General features: G+C 44.0%; 2 protein-coding genes across 2 annotated transcripts; one reads left to right on the top strand and one right to left on the bottom strand.

The window, feature by feature from the left end:
• Positions 1-876: 876 nt before the first annotated feature.
• LOC132979244 (E3 ubiquitin-protein ligase TRIM39-like) lies at positions 877-5,864 on the top strand. Its single transcript, XM_061044900.1, has 2 exons — positions 877-1,211; positions 3,151-5,864. Exon 2 carries the CDS (start codon positions 3,161-3,163, stop codon positions 4,781-4,783), a length of 1,623 nt encoding a protein of 540 aa, XP_060900883.1. The 5' UTR covers positions 877-1,211; positions 3,151-3,160; the 3' UTR covers positions 4,784-5,864.
• Positions 5,865-7,129: 1,265 nt separating this feature from the next.
• On the bottom strand, positions 7,130-9,637 carry LOC132979531 (adhesion G protein-coupled receptor G3-like; the record flags this gene model as incomplete). Its single annotated transcript, XM_061045411.1, has 5 exons — positions 7,130-7,200; positions 7,291-7,607; positions 7,709-7,811; positions 8,235-8,521; positions 9,498-9,637. Coding segments are annotated over 5 exons (903 nt in total), but the record flags the coding sequence as incomplete, so codon positions are not given.
• Between the last annotated feature and the right edge of the window lie 11,131 nt (positions 9,638-20,768).

Here is a 20,768-nt window from a genome sequence, read left to right as displayed (position 1 = left end):
GTTCCCAGAACCCCGTTTAGTGGAACCTTTTTAGCTCCTGCTTCAGAGTAGGTACCATGGTGGTGCCAATGAAGACAGAAAAAAGTCCCCATGAAGTGTAGTTCTCAGGGAACTCCCTGGTGCTAGTCAAGTGACAACCTCCCGTCTTGAAAAAATGAAGCCAATGCGGAAGTGCAAAATCCTGCAGTTCGTCAAGTGTCCACTAGAGGCTGGCTCTGGGAATACCAGAAGTCACATACACACAAGAGGCAAAAAACTGTTTTTACAGTATAAATAAACATGTTTAGAGCCTGGTACAAAAAACCAAATAGGTCTGATTAGTTATTGTCATCACTGGCACACACTGTACGGGGGGCCGATTTTTTAATATGGCTCCGTTTTGATTTTGAAAACGATACATGTTATCCATAGTTAGGCGGGTAGCTGACATGATTGACAGGTGGGCACGATGTAATGGTTCATCAGGAGGGTTAAAACCCGCCTCAGCTCCAGCTCTCAGCCTGTCGTTAGGTTCACTGAAAGTTAGACTGAGACAGCATTTCCAGCATGGCGGCTGCTGCCGATGAGCCTCCAGAGCCCCCTGCAGGAACAGATGTCTGACGTCACTCAGTCTTCATCCATTCATATTTACAGTCTATGGTGCTAGTGGATAGTTCCTCTCCACTATTTGGTCCGAGGACACCTACTGTAGGTGTTTTCGGACCAAACAGTTCTGGGTACTTTTTGTGAGAGTAATTTGAAGGTGAGCAAAATATGTGTAAAATTACACTTACACTATTAGTACAACAAAGTAATGATACAATCGGACAGTAAGAAAAATTATGCTTTTAATGAATAGTACAAAACTCACTTTCACTGTCCCCCCCCCCCCACACACACACACACACACACACACACACACACACACACACTATCATCTGTCTTGCTGATTAGCTCTTGCAAGGTTTCTATTGTTTACACACTCTGTAAAGACCAGGAGCCTCCAGGGTGGTCCCTATAAATAGAGAAGAAAATACTAACAATGTGCTGCTTTCGGCTCAAGGGGGGTCACATGACATGCATAGGAGGTGGACTCTGGACTCTTTTCTCATTAAAGGACTCACATCCCCCCCAAACTGTTTCTTTAGTGACAGCTGGGCACAAGACCCTGTTTGTTAGAGGAAACACTTCCACCCAGTCCACCCGGCATTTAGAGGTCCTCCACACTCGGGGTAAGTTCACGTTTTTCTCTGATTTAATCACAACTTTATGGAAACCACAAGGAAGTTATAGAATTGTTTTTGTTCACTGTAAGAGAGAGAGAAAAGAAATAGAGAAGGATGTTAGAATTAAAGCTCCTGTGAGCAGTTTTTAGTCGGTTATAAAGCAGACTCAAACCAATTCTGATGCCTCTGTGTGACTTGCAAACACGACCGTCAGAGAAGGACTGATTATTTCTACATCGTATTTCTGATAGATGTTTTAAATGCTTGTAACCATTGCCACAGGGAAGATGTCAGGTAACATGAGTTACAGTTTTCTCACAGGAGCTTTAACGTATAAAGGGCTTTCACACGTTCAGAAAACTCCTGAAAAACTCGGGATAGCGCGATGGCAGTCCTCATCTAGATATTTTCAGGAGTGCAGATGTGAAAGTGGCTGTAGTGTGGTATGGTCACTGTATGCACCATTAACTAGCTGCTTATTAGCATGCTAATTAGTGCTGCAATTACAATAAAACCATAAAAACAATAGCACTAGTCAGACAGGTCAAATCAGGCAGAGGCAGTCATTTTTAGGGAAAAGGTTTTTTAGGGGAAGGGAAAGGCTCTTTTCTCTAAAGGGGAAAGTTTTCAGGTCCTTTTTAAAGGAGTTCACTGTCTGTGGGGCCCTCAGATTAGTAGGAGGCTCTGCCCCCCATAGAGCAGAGCTTAGTCCTGGGGGTTTGGAGGCAGTTGGTGGCGGCAGATCGGAGGTGTTCTTTAAGGTATGGAGGGGCATTGCCCTGCATGCATTGATGTGTCACATAAATGAACTTCCAAGCATGCACGGGTTTTATAATTATTATTTTACTCAGTTCTCTGAAATACAGAAACACAATCACAAGCACATTAATTGAGCATGGCTGCATTGAGCATGTGTGAGAATGGGGGGGTGCTTAGCATCCATAAACATGCCTGACATTACTACGGGCCCCACAGATGGGTAAATAATGAGATTTTATTTTCGATCCTGAGTGAAACGGAAGCTAGTAGCATACTGGCTGCCTATTCATTGAGCACTTACAGTATTAGCACCTTATTCTACACGATTAGTCTTTAGCTAATAGGTCATTAACTAAGAATTTGCCCTCCTAATAGCTGCTAATTGAAAGTAAGTTAGGAAGTTGTTGAACATAAATATGATCTTATGATGCTTACGTAGAGTGGCCCTTATAAGGTAGTAGTTCTTCTTCCTTAAAGTCTTCATATGTGATTTTTCACACTTAAATATATAAATCAAGTATCTCCTCTGAAAATAACTCTGTGAGTCATGACTGTCTACAATGGGTGTAACACCCGAGTCCCACTGTCTGTGATGTTTTCAGAGTTTTCAGAGTCCTATCTTCACTTTGTTTACATCGCCCGGACGGCCGGCTGACTCCTCCCCTCGTGTATAAAAGTTGTTTAATTGAGGGACTAGAGAAAAGAAGAATAACATACTGTACTCACTGCTTAACTGTGTTTCTAGATCACGCTCATTTCAGGTAAATTTACATGCAGTGTGAAGATACGAGCATAATAAAGATCGCTAGCATTAGCATGCTAACACAACAATGCAGCGCCAGTTGTTTTGGTTTCATGCTGGTGCTCAAGGGCGACATCTGCTGGATCAAAACATCACACATAAAGCCTTTAATAACTCAATAATTACTGACCAACAGGGTACCACGTGCACCGCTAACCGACATCCTCAGGTGCTGCTTGGTTGCAGAAACATACAATGAAAAAATAAATAAACCGAGGCAAACTAAAAATGACTTTACTGTCACTGAGAGTGAATGATGAGTTTCACCTGAAGCTTCCTCAGGTTCGCCCAGCTTTATCAGTTGGGCATACACAGGTGTGTTAAATGCATATGGTCACATGACCAATCACACTTCTTATTTAATGTCTTGTTTTGTTTTCTCAGAGTGTTCAACATGTCAGCTGCCAGCTGTCTGCTGTCCGAAGCCCACTTCCTGTGCTCCATCTGTCTGGACGTGTTCAACCGTCCTGTCACCATACCATGTGGTCACAACTTCTGCAAGAGCTGCATCACAGAAGACTGGAAGATCAACAGGAAGTGCAAGTGTCCCGTTTGTAAAAAGATTTTCGACTTGATACCTGAGCTCCATGTCAACACCTTCATATCTGAGCTGGCCATTCAGTTCAAGCAGGAGGCGGTGAAGAAAGCCTCAGAGATCGCTCAACCCGGAGAGGTTCCCTGTGACGTCTGCACGGGAGTCAGACTGAGAGCCCTGAAGTCCTGCCCGGTGTGTCTGGCCTCATACTGTGAGATTCACCTGGAGCGGCATCAGACAGTGTCAGGATTGACAAGGCATAAGCTCATCGAGCCGCTTGATAACCTCGAAGACAAGATCTGCACGAAGCACGACGAACTGATGGAGCTGTACTGCAAGGCCGACCAGATGTGTGTGTGTCGGTTTTGTGCAGAAACAGACCACGAGTCCCACGACGTCGTTCCTCTGGCGGAAGAGAGCAAAGGAAGGAAGACTGAGCTCAGGGAGACGCAGGCAGAGTTTCAGCAGATGGTGCAGGAGCGAGAACTTAAGATCAGAGAGCTCCGACAGTCGGCTTCCCTCAGCAGGGAAGCTGCAGACAGAGAGATAGCGGATGGCGTGCAGGTCTTCACCGCTCTGACACGGTTTGTGGAGACGGGTCTGAGCGAGCTAACCGAACAGATCAGACAGAAGCAGAAGACCACGGCGAAACAAGCCGAGGACTACATCAAAGAGTTGAATCAGGAGACCTCCGAGGTGAGGAAGAGGAACGCTGAGGTGGAGCAGCTCTCACGCTCCGATGACCACCACAGACTCCTCCAAACGTTTTCGTCCCTGAAGGCCTCCCTGCCCTCCAAGAACTGGACAGGAATCAGCCTCCGTCAACCTTCGTGTGAGGGAACCATAGCAAGAGCCGTGGCCGAACTTAAAGAAACCCTCAGCAAAGGGGTGGAGAAGCTTCTTGATGGCGAGCTGCAGAGGGTGCAGCGGTATGCGGTGGATGTAACCCTGGATCCGGACACGGCGCATCCCAAACTCCTTCTGTCTGACGACGGAAAACAAGTCAATCACAGCGACGAGGTGAGGAATCTCCCAGACAATCCGGAGAGATTTTCATTTTGTGTGATCGTGTTGGGGAAGCAGAGTTTCTCCACTGAGAGGTTCTACTACGAGGTGGAGGTCAGAGGGAAAACCAAGTGGGATTTAGGAGTCGTGAGCGTGTCCGCCAACAGGAAGGGACAGATCACGTCGTGCCCGGAAGCCGGGTACTGGACTCTGCAGCTGAGGAACGGAAACGAGTACGTGGCTCTGACTGACCCCGACATCCTCCTCTCGGTGAGGGCTCAGCCTCAGAAGGTGGGCGTGTTTGTCGATTATGACGAGGGTCTGGTCTCCTTTTACAACGTTGATGCTAAAGATATGATCTACTCCTTCACCGGCTGCTCCTTCACAGAGGACCTCTGCCCATTCTTCAGTCCCTGTTTTAACGACAGGGGTGACAACTCTGCATCGCTGAGGATCTCTGTTGTGCAAAAAACCTAAACATCTCATTTTATAATACTCATCATGAATGTGCAGTATATTTATTATTCTTTCATTGTTATTTCACAAACGATGAAATGATAACTAACCCTTTGTCAAGCCCCTCCCTCCTTAGTTACTGTTACTAGGTTGGACAAAATCTCTTGTCACTTGGCTCCTACCCATTTGACACAATTGAAAATGTTCCATGATTTCACAAACTTATTTTAATTGAATTGATTCAAAACATGTCCTCAGTGAAATAAATACATCAGAGGTACAATAGGGTGTCTGAGGAAAACTCTAAATCTCTCTTTTTATATGATCCGTGTCTGATGCTAGTGAGGTTGGCTAACGTTAGCTTTCCTCCAGTGGATGCTAGCCATCCCGCATCTATACTGACTGACCTCTGGGCTCCATCAGTGACTATTGCTGGAACCAGGGGTCTGAAAGATCCTCTTAATGTCGCCAACAGGGCCGTCAATAAGCAGCTGAGAGTTATGTGCACAGTGACATCACAGCGCTAAATGCTACAGATGCATGTAAAAAAGAGAAACGTCATAATGAGTCTCTGAAAATGACGGTCTGCAGAGCTGTCGCCGGGCAGAACTGCTCAGGTGAAGAAAACTACATTATTAATTATCACAGATTGTAGTTTGACCTGCTGTATTTTCAAATATCTGTCATATAGCCATAAACAACATCCCTTGGGTTTAGGGAACGGGATGAAGAAACGTCTCGGATCACGATGTGGATATTTAGAGTCACTCTCGCAGACACCCAAGCAACTTTTCACCGTGTTGAAGTAATGAAATTAAGGTCAAACCTTCATCATGACGCACTGACCAAGGCGCTTTGGCCCGAGCTAACGTTTGTCCCAGCAGAAAGCAGTTTTTTATTATTCCTAAAGCTATTTATGACTTTGTCAGCAGTTCATTGTTGGTTTGTTTACAATCTATAAACATGATTTGGATGCAACAGATGTTTCTTATTCTTTGTAAATGGTAATTAAAAGCTGTAAACGGTAACACCACTTTGACAACGTTTCTGCTTTGTCTGAATTTCTTTTTAATAAATGGGAAAGGAGGAAAAAAGTAACTCATGACGCATACTTTACTCAGATTCTCTTCATATGAATTGGCTGTATTGCATGTTCATCATTTATGCCAGAAGCCTTTTAAATTCAAGAACCGATGTCACGGGTGTGGAAAATCAGGAACTGGACCCAAGTGCAGAATGAAAAAAAAAACAGGTGAGACTAACAAGACACAGGTGAAGACAATGAGGGCGATCAACACAGAGGCAGGATTAAACACAAGAAACACTGAGGACAACTATAAAATAAATCAGGAAACACTGAAGACAGAGAACTCAAGAATGTAAAAAAACACACTAGAACATGGAGAGACACGAGGATAAGAAGTGAGAAAATAAAACAGAAAACACTGAAGACAAAACTAGGAACCCATCAACACAAGGAAACATTAACACACAAGGGAAACAAGCAACACTTGGAAAAAACGGGAAACTCAGAAAATCTACAAAATACTAAACCAAATCATGACAACCGAACCGTTAAAATAACTTGTAGACCATGAAAGAGTTCAGAACATGAATTATATCTGGTTAAAAAGTGTTTTTAAATTCTGTTTCAAATGTCTGAAAGGTTCATATATTTCATTGGTTAATTTATTTTTATTGTTAATCTTAAAGGAAGAATGTGCAACATTTTTAATACAGCATAAATCCAGTCTGTCCTGTGTAAATGTGTCTCTGAGTCATGACTGTCTACAATGAGGGAGAAGCTCGAGTCCCGCTGGCTGTGTTGTTGTCAGAGCCGTGTTTACATGGACGGGACGGCCGGCTCCTCCCCTTGTGTATAAAAGCTGTTTTAGTCAAGGAATAGAGAAAAGAAGAAGAACTCACGGATTATCTGAATGTCATGTAAGCATTTTTAAATCACGGTCATTCTGTGTTAATGTACATGCAATGTTAAGCTACGAGCTAACTAAAGAGCGCTAATGTAGGACACAGGCAACTACAGCTCGAGCCGAGGACAAATTTGTCTACTGGATCAAAAAGTTGTGCATTCTTTCATTAAAAGTACAGTTCACATTTTGTCTCCATGTTTTTAAGACATTTTATCCTTTTTATCTCATGATTGTTAATCTCCAATTTTCAGGGAGTAACACAAAGTTATTTGTTGATGTATGAGTGAGTTTGGGCTGTGGTGGTGGAGCCCTGAGTCCATCACTATACACACAGATTTCTGGTCTGGTCTGTGGTTTTCAATGAAGCTGCGTGCTGACCAAGCAGCAACCTGCGGTGTTGAAAAAATAAAGCCAATGCAATGCAAAAATCCTGCAATTCCTCGAGTGTCCACTAGAGGCTGGCTGCAGACGTACAGAAAGTCAGAGACCACAGGAACACAAAAAAACCTGAGAAGATAAAAAAAAAAGGGTTTTAATTCTCTCAGAAAAGGATGAAGGCAGAGTGCAGACTTCCTGTATGAAGATCATCACACTGACCCTGCAGGGAGTTGAGTATGGTGAACACGTAGATCCCCGGCAGGGAGACGTAGGTGGTGCTCGCTAACCCCCACGGTAGACCCAGCACCCAGCTGAGCCCGAGCACCGTGGCACAGTCCTTCCACAACCTGGAGCCCTTCTCTCTGTCCATCTTCTGCCTCTCACCGCCCCGCCTCAGGCCCCTCCTCAGGCCCCACATCTTGAACACCACCAGCCCCAGCATGCAGGAGTTACACAGGATCACCAGACACGGGAGGGCCACGGTGGTGATGTAGCTGACCACAAGCCGCTGCTTGAAATCACTGCTAATCCAGCATCTGCAGGTTAGCAACAAAAAAACAACAAAGTCCAAGAACGTTTGAATAACCGCTGAGTCGGACATGAAACAGAGCACAGATTCAAAGTCTTGCTTTCTTACATGGCTGCTGTTGAATTATGATTGTTTTCATCCGTCAGCTCCAGTCTGTATTTACCATAGACGCCGGAAATCCCACAAACCACTGCAGTCAGTGTAGGAAGTCCTGCATGAAGACAAGAAACACAAGTTACTTCAACATGACCTGACAGCTGTGGAGGAGTCGACATGTTCACGCAAACTGGTCACTACAGTGGACAGCTGTTCAAAAGGGGGTTTTCTGCTAAATGCACAGGTTGTGATGAATTTGTTTCACATCAGCCACTTGACTTTATCAAGTCAGTCCATACTCTGTCATCCACTGGCCAGCTGTGTAGCAAAATGTATTCAAAATCAAGATGGCCGACGAAAAGTCACAAATACCATGTGGTTCAGGAATATGTTGCAAATCCTGTTATTCTAGGGCGCACTCACACTAACCAAAGTCTCCTTGATTTTTGTCTAAATTCATCAGTTAACTCAACATTAAACCGATTAATTTTATTCACCTCAAACCATTCAAATAAACGTCATCATACTCTTCACTCACCCCATCCCACCACGCTGAGTTTGAGCAGGTATCTCCTGACGTAGATGTTAAACACTCGGACCAGCAGGAGGTACAGGTGGAATCCTTCCAGAGCGGTCCAGGTGAAGGTGGCCAGCAGGGACCAGTGTAAAAACAAACCCAGACCACCACAGACCCAGCCCTCCTCCTTCTCCTCGCCCTTCAGCTGCAACACCCAGAAGCAGCACAGCAGGAAGCTGAGGTGGAGGCAGAGCAGCGCTCCCGTTAGCTGCATGTGCACACTGATGGCCTTCTCAGGGCGCCGGCGCCTGGAGAGGAGGAAACGGTTTATCATGATCATTGAGCAGATAAAGGGCTGCATCTGAACAGTCGTGTACAGAGACATGCATCCAATAGCACAAAAAACTCAAATTAATAAAAAGGAAAAATGTTCACAAAATATAAACTAAATGACAAAATAGAAAGTCAAAACAAAATAATGAAAAATCAAACTATTGTAACCTTGAACTGCAAACCTTAAAATAATCTTTTAAAAAAGATCTATATAATATACTGTATATTAGGTCATTTAAAACCTGAGTCATTGTAGGAAGAATGTGAGGCTTTTTGATCCAGTAGATGTCGCCCTTGAGCTCCAGCATGAAACCAAAACAAACTGCTGTTAGGCCACGCCTAACTAAGTCAGCGTGAGAAATGAACAGTGTTAAAACCCCAGGCTTTATATCAAGAAGTGGTCTTGTGGTTGGACTTGTGCAGGAAGAAACACCTTGGGCTCTCTTTTGAAGGTGTTAAGTGAAGCTTACAGCGATTTGTAAAAAAAAAACAGGGGTCGGGTAGCGACAGAGCCGGAGAACACTGCAAAAACTAAGACGACGTCTGGGTCTTTAAACACATCGAACTCTGACCGGCTCATTTACCTTCTCTCCTCTCATTGTGCCCCTGGTCCTCTCATTATTTAAACCTCCAGACACGCCGACAGGATGGGACAGGATCTATGATAACCCGTTAACCCATGTGATTAAATGATAGACCCTCACACGTTTTTTTTATTTTGTCTGTTCAGCTGTTTCTGGATCAGATCAGAGCAGCCGGAGCTCTTTTATCGGCTTTGAGCCTCAAGCTTGAACTGAACTGACATCGACCTGTGTGACTCTGTATCAGTCAACAACATAATCGTAAAGAGCAGTAAGTGAAAGTCCGGTGCTTTAGTGTGCTGCATTTGGCTTCCAAAATATATAATTCACCTCAGAAAACTGTGAATATGAACTGAATCCAAACACTCACTGCTGACAAATGTAAACGATCAGACTGATGGTGGTGAAGAAGACGGACAGAGCTGATCCCACGTAGGTGATGTAGCTCAAGTTATCAGCGCTGCGTTTATCCACGGAGAGTTCAGGGTTCTGCAGCAGAGAAACATACGATCAAAGTTCAACTTAACACGATGTTTAAGTGTAGAAATCACACAGACGACAATAAGCAGGCGTGCTGATCACGGCTTTCATCTCATTAAATGATTCTTTGGATTATGGTTCGATACATACATATCATCCAATGGGATTCAAATGTTGTTAAATTGTTGTATCAATAAATACAGATTTTTATTCCAACTCAGAAAACTCTATCATGTGTGTGATTTATCTGTGACTAAACTTAAAGAGGACATATTATCCCCCTCCTCCACCTTTTCAAACAGTCCCCTTCTCCACCTTTTCAAACAGTCCCCTCCTCCACCTTTTCAAACAGTCCCCTTCTCCACCTTTTCAAACAGTCCCCTTCTCCACCTTTTCAAACAGTCCCCTCCTCCACCTTTTCAAACAGTCCCCTTCTCCACCTTTTCAAACAGTCCCCCTCCTCCACCTTTTCAAACAGTCCCCTTCTCCACCTTTTCAAACAGTCCCCTCCTCCACCTTTTCAAACAGTCCCCTTCTCCACCTTTTCAAACAGTCCCCTTCTCCACCTTTTCAAACAGTCCCCTTCTCCACCTTTTCAAACAGTCCCCTTCTCCACCTTTTCAAACAGTCCCCTCCTCCACCTTTTCAAACAGTCCCCTCCTCCACCTTTTCAAACAGTCCCCTTCTCCACCTTTTCAAACAGTCCCCTCCTCCACCTTTTCAAACAGTCCCCCTCCTCCACCTTTTCAAACAGTCCCCTTCTCCACCTTTTCAAACAGTCCCCCTCCTCCACCTTTTCAAACAGTCCCCTTCTCCACCTTTTCAAACAGTCCCCTTCTCCACCTTTTCAAACAGTCCCCTCCTCCACCTTTTCAAACAGTCCCCTTCTCCACCTTTTCAAACAGTCCCCTCCTCCACCTTTTCAAACAGTCCCCTCCTCCACCTTTTCAAACAGTCCCCTCCTCCACCTTTTCAAACAGTCCCCTCCTCCACCTTTTCAAACAGTCCCCTCCTCCACCTTTTCAAACAGTCCCCTTCTCCACCTTTTCAAACAGTCCCCCTCCTCCACCTTTTCAAACAGTCCCCTTCTCCACCTTTTCAAACAGTCCCCTCCTCCACCTTTTCAAACAGTCCCCTCCTCCACCTTTTCAAACAGTCCCCTTCTCCACCTTTTCAAACAGTCCCCTTCTCCACCTTTTCAAACAGTCCCCCTCCTCCACCTTTTCAAACAGTCCCCTTCTCCACCTTTTCAAACAGTCCCCTTCTCCACCTTTTCAAACAGTCCCCTCCTCCACCTTTTCAAACAGTCCCCTTCTCCACCTTTTCAAACAGTCCCCTCCTCCACCTTTTCAAACAGTCCCCTCCTCCACCTTTTCAAACAGTCCCCTTCTCCACCTTTTCAAACAGTCCCCCTCCTCCACCTTTTCAAACAGTCCCCTTCTCCACCTTTTCAAACAGTCCCCTTCTCCACCTTTTCAAACAGTCCCCCTGTGGTCTAAATGAAACATCTGTGCTTTGGTCTAAATATAACATGAATCAAGCACCAGAGGAGGTTTGTGACCCTGTATAAACCAGCTCTCTTAGAACGCTCCGTTTTGGTGTGTGTGTCTCTTTAAATGTAATGACCCCCCCCCCCCCATTGATCTCGAAGTTTAGATAGACATGACCACTCTACCAGACATGCTACTATACATTACCAAAGCAAAGACAAATGCAATCAAGCGAACAGTCTTGTACCGAGCCATGCATGAATGGAATTCCCTTCCTATTGGAGGGGTAACCAGCTCAGTTTTAAAGGGGCACTGGCCCCCTTTGGCCCCTGTCTAGAACGGCCCATGCTGTGGGAGGAAATTCAGATTCAGCCAATGAACGTACAAAGACGTGCTGACGGCAGAGAAGGGCTCCAGGGGGCCGACTGGTAAAGAGGTGTGACTTTGGGTGAAGTCAGGCTTTAGGCTTTCTAATGTTGTTATCAAAGACTGATCACACATAAACACATTTGTATCAGGGTATTTATTAGTTCTGATCCACACATGTCCCCCCCATCTGCTCCCAGAGACTTTGCAACACCTCTACCCCGGATCACCGCCCTAAAACGATGGCTTCCCGTCCTGGGTAAAAAAAACGTAGCGAGTGCCCGTCAAACAGTCTGTGGCTGCTTTTCCGACTCCTGAGGCACTTCTTCAGTATGTGGTTCTGCAGACTCGTCCACCTCCTCCATCCACTCCTCCAGAAACGCTTCTCCTTGTGACGCGCAGAGGTTGTGCAAGACACAGCAGCTGTTGACGACGGTGGGGACCCTCGAGGTGCTGACGTCCATCCTCTTCATCAGACACCGCCATCTTCCCTTCAGCCGCCCTAAAGTACTCTCCACCATCGTCTGAGCATGATTCAGTCTGTAGTTAAAGTTCGTCTGCTCTGCGGTGAGATGCCCGTCGTCTGGGTAACCGTTCATCAGCCAGCTGAGCAGAGGGTACGCAGGGTCTCCCAACAACATCACGGGCACCGGCACACCTTCAACGTCTTTAGAGTCCTGGTTTGTAAACATGATAACAAATTAATCATTTCAAACAAACCCTCAAGATTTCTCTGAAAGTAAGGCACCAAACAAGAACGCCTCACCGGTGGGAAAAGGTCGTCGCTCTCAGCCAGATCGAACAGCGACGAGTTCCGGAGCACGGTGGCGTCGCGTACACTGCCAGCCCACCCCACGTTGATGTTGGTGAATCTGTTGATTGAGAGAAAAAGAGGCTTTAATGATATACGAGGAGGACAAGCATACTTCAAAGAGTCTCACGTCACGACTTCACGCGTCTACAAGAACCATCTTCTTCTAAAGGTCAGAGTTTAGTAAGGGTGTTATCGTTTTTGTGGCGGTTTAGGATTGAAAATTGTCGCACAGAGACTAAAGTGGGATTGTACCTGCGACTCGTTCGTGTTACAATATAAAAAAGTCAGAAAAAATCCAGATATCTTTGTAGATTTATGAAACCAAATAGGAAAAAATAAGTCTTTCTAAATAAAAGGTCCAAAAATGATGATTATATAACAATGACGATGACAGTTAACAGAAAAGATTTCAAACTCGGTAAAAATAAAGTAAACCACACCCACTGCTAATGACCGGAAATAATAAAAAACCCATATAAGGAGCAAAATATGACAAATAATCAACGGAGATAAAACACACATTATGGCTCCTGTTCAATCATTTTTGATGCAACGTGTTTTAAAACTAATCAAACTCCATTTTTTTCAATGATCTGTGGTGATGAAAGGTAGTGAGGGGGCGTGTCTAGAGGGCGTGGCATTTGGGCCCCACTTGTTATCTGATTGGTCACCCCAGGTGCCGCCCCAAAAATCCAAATCTATGATTGGCTATTTGCCTAACCAGAGGCGGGACTTAAGTTATAATCAACTATTCAACATAAAAATGTCCAAATAAAAACTTGTGTACACGCTCTAACTTGCAATGAACTGAAGATGCCAATAAATTATTTTTTTAGACGGCTCACAAGAGTTTGCATGCAACCACAATTTTCTACATATTTATTTTTGTGACTTTGCACAAACATCTTAGTTTTTCAGGGGTGATCCACGACAGCTTGTAATATTATTGAATAACCTCCTCTGTCATTGTGATTATCATAAGCGTTGTTTGGAGGAGCAGCGATGGGGATATGAGAGCAATCTACTACGCCTGCGCATTGGGTGAACCCCCATCTTTCCTCGAAGCCCTCCACGGTCTCCTGCAGTCTCTCCCCTTGAGGCAAGCGGATAAACTGACTCTGCAAGTTGCCGCCGCTCTTTTCTTCTTTCTCCTTTTTCTCATCTCCAACAGCTTCTGAACCCGAGTCAGCTGACCCTGTCCCCGACGTCTGAACATTTCAAGAGTCCAAAGAGAAGTGTGGGTTGCTGGTCAAACATCTTGACGGTCGTGAATGTCCTTGAATGTCAGAAACTCGAGGGCTCTTTCTGAATTGTCACAGTTCAGTAGTCAGTACTTTTCAGTAGGAGTTTCAGTAGACTGAACTCTCGTGGTCATTCAGAGGTCATTTTTTGGGTCCACCTCAGTATACTGAACATTTCAGTATGGATACTAACTTCCTGGTTTTATGCAGTATGGATCGGATGCGTGCTTTCAGGAAATGAATTGTATTTTACCCACAATGCTGTGCGAAATGAAACCTAAATCGTCACTTCACGTGCACCTCCAAATCAAAACAAACGAGCGTGGATTAATTTAATCCATTTTTAATCTAGAGTTAAAGTCCTGACTGAAATCACTACTTTAAATTAACAACAGAAAATAAAACAAATATCTGCATTATTATAAAACCTTTCTCCCTCTATTTAAATAATGATTTCACTATTTAAATGTGTCTTTATTGGTTTATTTTATATTCTGTATCTTACTGTCTTTACTTTGTTCTTTATGTACTGTATGTTATTTAGTTATTTAATCTTTTACTTGATTTACTTGTGATATTTTTTTTGTTTACCTGACTGTATATGAGCATTACTCTTCTTGAATAAAGATAAACAAAAAAATGGATGAGGCCGGTTCGGGGAACGTAAATGACGTCACTTCCTTACTGAATGAATCAGAAGAAGTAGGAACAAATATCTGTCTACTGAATAGTAGATACTAACAGTATGCAGCAGATAGTAGGTACTGTCTACTGTCTACTGACAGATTGAGTAGGTACTTGGTAATTTGGAAACGGCCCCTGTTCTCCCCCCGCTGGCTCCGCCTTTCTGTGCAAAAGCTCAGTAACTAAGTAACTAACTTCCAGGATCTGTTCTGGAAGCGGTGGGTTCAGGAGTACCTCCCTCTGGAGGAGTCTTGTGCCTGGAGACATTGTCATGGATTCAACTGCCCCTCGTGGCTCTTGGCTGCTCTGCTTTTGGGTCAAGCTGTAAATCATTTTCACTATTGTACCACTGGGTGTCGCTGTCCTATTGTTTAAGTCACAGGTATATATGTGCGTCACTTGTCAAGGTACGGGAGGTGTTTGACCCCGGAAGGGCTTACGGTTTTTGACCGCTGAGGCGGCAGGCGGCATGGAGAAACCGCAGCTGTATTGTTTGTGTGTTTAGTTCAAAAGAATGGAAACTGATGGACGCTGTATTCACTTCATGGTGCTGCAATAAATGGATTGTATTATGTTGCAAATCAAAGACATGACTGCAGAAATCTTATTGATCGACAAACAGCAAACGGAATCGTATTGATCTACGACAGTACGGCGCGTCAGCCAGGTCACTCCTGGGAGTCAAAACAAAACGGCAGCTTTAGTATTAGACTGAGCTTCTATAGTGTCCCTCGGGTATGTTTTGTCTCGAGTGGGCGCGAGCCGTCGGCAGGTTTCACCCATTCCTCCATCTCCAGGTTCTCCTCGATCGTCTTCAGGACGTCTAAACTGATCGCGGTGCTGTGGGGGGCGCACTGAGGAGAAACACAGACGTTTGAGCTCTGATGGAACAAACACCACATGACTTCAAATAACACGTGAACTTTATCATTCATGTGGAGGCAGAGCAATAACATAGAACACCTTGTTCTGGCTTCTGGCCTTACAATAAACTACAAATACACCAGCTGGCACCAGGAGATACGTTTCAAATAATTCACTACACATGAAATAAAACAGCAGCTTTGGTTTGAACATCACTTCAGAGAACATGCATCTCTGAGTCTATACGCACATCGTGTGTTTGTCAGGAGACTTCTCAGAAAACATGTTTATATTTTCATTTCATTGTACAGTGTTCCCCTTTGTTATTTTTTGTATTATGTCTTTAATACAGTGTATAGCTTCTGTACAGTTTATTTAAGCAAATTTACTTTAATGAGTTGCATTTTGTACTTTTCAAGCTCTAGTTTTTTCTTTTTTGTTTCAAATGTTAAACCTGCATCAACAAAACTAGGTGTAATGCCTGCCCCTATTTTAAGGACTCTTGCATCCAAAAAAAAATTAGCAGCAATTTTGTTCCCAGTGGCCTCTGCACTCTTAATTAATCCTGTGCATGTTCAGGTGTGATTGAGATTTTCTTTATTTTGTATTCTGACTGCAGGATTCTTATTAATGGTTAAAGGTTTTCAGTTAAATAAACCTGGACCTGATCTGACTGTGGTCGCTCTGCATCAGGATCAGCTGAGTTCCTTTTCTTTACCAAAGAGACTTTAGGCACTCGACACAAAATAACACAAGTAGATGAAAGTCTTTCTCACTCTACATCAGTTTATTTATTACAAGGTTACTGTAAGTGGCCAAAGGAGTTTTTGGGTTGTTTGTTGTTGCTCCACCCCGGAACATGAATTACACGTTTTAGAGCACGCGTCACACTCGGCTCGTCACTCGCGGCGAGCAGGCAGGGGGGCTTGAGCAGAGTTACGGTATGTGCACGGCTAATTTGTTTGTAATGGTCAATTGTTTGTTTGCTCCAAACGCGATACTAAAACAGGGTTTTATGGTTTACCATTAAGCATGAAGGTTCGAAGGTTTATGGAGATCGCTGTGTCCAACGATGAAAGTTTGCACCCTTGGCAAGTGGAGCGAGGTACGTTTGTAATTTGGGAAGGAATGATTGAATGATTTATGAATGAATTGGGAGGTTCACTACTATAAGGGATTGTGCAATATTGTTGTAAGTGTTTAATGTGATGTGTGTTTGAATCAGGTCTGTTGTGATGTGGATGTTATTGTTTGTTTAAAGTAAAATGCTGCACTGTGAAATGTTTGTTTAGGAATAAATCGTAAATATTTATATATCTGTCATGAATTGAACACACTGTTTTCTGAATGTTCATTGTGGCTTTATTTTGCCTTGAGAAAATGAGAAATAAATAAATCTCATCAGTCGAACTCCACCCTTCCTCATATGTTGTCTTGGTCGAGGGCTGCTACAGTGAAACTCATCGCTACATCTCAAGTCATCCCGTCGAGTGCCAGCCAACAGCTTCAAGATTCAGCCGCAGCTGAGAGACTTTTGCCTAAATTACAGGTTCAAATCACCCACACAGATGAACTGTTGACAATTTAAACAAATAGTCCCATTTTATTGATCGCATTAGACAATGAACATTTCAAAGCTATCTAATGCTGCAGTGGTCTGAATAACTCCAGAAATGTTTGGTGTGTGTTTTTTCTTGAATGTCAAATGCTTGCCTGAATATAAGTGTTTTCTAAATGTGCTGATTTAAAGGTCAGTATAAATAATTATTGCAGCTAAGGTTCAAATTGATCATATTTTAAACCTGAACTTAACAATGTCTAAAGGGGAAATTATCAGATGAGTTAAATTACATGCGGTTTTCGTTGAGTTACTTTTGATATTTAACTGTCTACTGACTTTGATGTGCCCTTAAAGTGTTAATGGCTGATCTGGGTGGCAATAAATAGTTCTCAGTGAGAAAAGTTAAAGCTACTTCTTGTCAAAATTAAGTTCAGATATAAAACACATCAAAGCTTTTCAGTGTAAGCAGATACAAAAGAGCAAACAAGACGTTAGCATCTGCTGAAGAAACAAAGAATCCCCAAGAAGCTCATCCAGTAAGGTCCAGCTCTCATGAGCGAACCTTAACAGAAAAGGGCCTAGAGTTGCATAAACAGGAAGCAAAGAAAAATGAGAAAACATTCAACAAGGCAGATGAGATGAGATTCAACTTTATTGTCATTACACATATACAAGTATAGAGTAACGAAATGAGGTTTGGCATCTCACCAGAAGTGCAATAAGCAGAAAGTGCAATAACCTGTGCTATGTACAAGTAATTACAAAATTTACAGATGTAGACAAAAAAATGTGAATTATTGGGTCTATATGGATGGCTGGATTAATGGGGTGCTATAAATATAAATAAATGCTATAAATATCAGCGGGGTCTGTTGGTCAGAAAGTCCATTATCCAGTGACGGAGGGAGGTGTTGAAGCCCAGGTCTCCGAGTTTAGTGTTTAACTTGGAGGGGATGACAGTGTTGAATGCTGAGCTAAAATCAACAAACAGCATTCGTGCGTATGTGTTGTTATTGTCCAGATGTGTGAGCAGTGGAAACTGCATCCTCTGTACTCCTATTGCTGCTGTAGGCAAACTGGGATGGGTCCAGTGTGGGTGGGAGGCAGTTTTTCAGGTGTGCTAGGACCAGTCGCTCAAAGCACTTCATTATGATGGGTGTGAGTGCTACAGGGCGGTAGTCCTTCAGGCCTGTCGGGCTGGAGTGTTTCGGCACTGGGACAATGGAGGTGGCTTTGAAGCATGCTGGCACAGCTGCTTGGGCGAGGGACAGGTTGAAGATGTCCGTAAAAACCCCAGTGAGCTGCTCCGCACATGCTCTAACCACGCGCCCGGGGGTGCCGTCTGGACCAGCAGCCTTTAGAGCGTTGATCCGGCTCAGTGCAGCGTGGACGTCTGTGGAGGGGGGTTGAGAGGGGCTGGTTGTCTGCAGGAGGTCTGGTCGTGGTCTGCGTCTCCCTGTTGTCTCTATCGAAACGAGCACAAAAGTGATTTAGCTCGTTCAGGAAGGAGACATCTGTGGTTATCGGGGTGGAGTTTCTGGGTTTATAATCACTGATGGCCTGGATGCCCTGCCACCTGCGTCTGGGGTCGGAGTTGGAGAAGTGTTCCTCTACCTTCAGCTGGTAGCAGTGCTTGGCCTTGATGATGCCCCTCCTCAGGTTTGTCCTGGATACGCTGTAGGCCATTGCGTCATCTGATCTGAAGGCGGTGTTGCGGGCCTTCAGCAGGAGACGCACCTCCTTGTTCATCCATGGCTTCTGAGAGACTCGCTGACAGACTGAAACACATCAAACTACCCAACCAGAAGGGTTACGGTGTCTCCTGAATCCGATGAGTATTTCCTGGAGCTGCTGGACGAGTGCGAGCTGAAGCTGGATGTTCTGCTCGAGAAGCTTCAGGGAAAAGACCTGCCTGCTATCAAGAGAGAGATTGAAGAGGTCGGCTTCTCCGCCAAGGCCGAGGGGCGGCTGCAGGCTAACGCCTTCATCAAGACTGAAGACGACCTCTCTGAGGAGGAAGACAAGGGCGAGAAGGACGAGCCCCACGTCCTCTCGCGGGAAGAGCTGAAGCGCCAGTCTCAGCAGATCATCGACTCCAAGTCCAAGAAGAAGCGTGGGAAGAAAAAGAAGGGCAGAGTCTGAAGTAGATCACAAGGACATCTTACACCCCCACCACCCCCTTCCTCCCGCGTATAAATACACCCCCTTCACATGTCCATCCTATTTGTCGGGTCGGGTTTACTCCTGGAGCTCAGGTTTCTCCCAACATCTAACAGAAAGTTAGTTCATTAAAAAAACACAACAAATAAAAAATAAACATCAATTGACTTTGAATATTCAAAATTAAAAGTAAAATGATGAAAGAAAAAAATTACGGACTTCCTCTTTATCTAACAGTGCAGGGACTTATTCTAACGTTGTGAGTGCGTGTTAATTATAAACGTGTAAAACCATTACAATAAATCAGAGTTCAGTGGTACGCTCAGACACGTAGAATTAAAGGTCGCTTAGTATAAATTACAAACTGTGATTCAAACTAGGGGAGAGTCTCAGTTGACTGTCAGTCGGGCACGAGGATCATTCCATTCCAGATACACGGGGGTGTTTAATGTCTTAATGTCTTTAATGTCTTAAAGTAATTAATGACTCAGAGCCGCTCTGTTTTATTTCATACTCTGTTTTGTGAATTCGAGTTTCCCCATGCTTTTATTTTGAAGGTGGACAAACTGAAGAATCAGAATCAGCTTTATTGGCCAGGTGTGCACACACAAGGAATTTTACTTTGGTAAACGGTGCTCTTTTTGTACAAAGGTATAATATTAAATATCAACAATAAACACAAAAATAAAAAAATAAGCAAAGACTAAATAGGATATTATAAGATAATAGTGCTGCTTTTATTTTGAATGTGGACAAACTGAAGTGTGCTGCTTTTATTTTGAATGTGGACAAACTGAAGTGTGCTGCTTTTATTTTGAAGGTGGATAAACTCAAGGGCACCTCGGCAGTGCTCAGGAGGTGATCTGGCACCTCTCCAGCTACCAGACCAACTTCAACACTTGTATGCACTGGGATTTGAACCGGCGACCCTCCGGTTCCCAACCCAAGTCCCTACAGACTGAGCTACTGCTGAGAACAGGTCTGTTGAGGGATAGTTAAATCCAGCAGATGGCAGTGATGACACTTTTTGGATGCCAGCTGCCAATAAAACCAGAAGAAGAAGGAGAAGAATTAGACGTTAGTGATGTGTCATGCTCAAAAGATGCGGCTCTGAGAGCCGATGCTTTGTAGTGAATCAGAAGAGTTAACTCTCCTCGAGTGAGAGCCGGCTCCCAGTTTTTTCCTTTCACTGCTTAGCTCTCACAGTGGGTTAGCCTCAGCTCTGCTCATGGCAGAACTTTGTTTTGATTGGCCAGCATGGCCAGTAACCATGCAGAAAGTAAAGGAATTGGTTGTAGCTCTTTGTTCAGCCATGGACCGAAAATTTCTACACCTCTAAACCTGTTTGGAGGCTCTTTGATGAAAGAGCTACAGGAGATGCTGCTAGGAGAAATCCTACAGCTGATGCTGTAATGGAGGTGAGATCCTATCTTGAGGATGGTGGCAGGCCAAGGCCTCAGTCTTCCCACGCCTGGTGAAGGTGATGGAGGGGAGACTGTGTATTGTGGCAACATCTGTTCCTTCTGAGAGAATCTTCTCAAAAACAGGGCAGATACTTACAGTAAGAAGGAATCGCATCAGCCCATCCAAGCTGAGGCATCTCATTTTTCGCAAGGCCAACCTGCACTGAGGACATTCATATTGTTTGATTAAAGAGTTCTGGTTCTGTTCTGTGGATTTGTTTGCAGTTTTTTGTATTTATTTTGTATTTGCATTTTTGTATTTGTGCAATTAAAAAGTTTGATTAAAAATATTTAACAAGAGTAAGAATGCTTTTGTAACAGAATAAATGCATGCACAAAGGGTTTTCAACACACAAACCATTTGAAGTGTCTTAAATATCTAGGACAGAGATATTATAGTGATCTTAAAGTGTATACTGCACACATCTGTTAAAGGGGTTTCCTTCAGTGGAATGGTTGTTTAGAGGTGTTGTTCGCAGGATGAGGATGAGTGCAGGAAATGCCTAGATCTAAGCTAG

This window comes from Labrus mixtus, chromosome 1, assembly GCF_963584025.1.
Source record: "Labrus mixtus chromosome 1, fLabMix1.1, whole genome shotgun sequence".
NCBI classification, from domain to species: Eukaryota; Metazoa; Chordata; class Actinopteri; order Labriformes; family Labridae; genus Labrus; species Labrus mixtus.
Note: the sequence above shows the minus strand (reverse complement) of the source record. Positions and strands in the feature narration are given on the sequence as shown.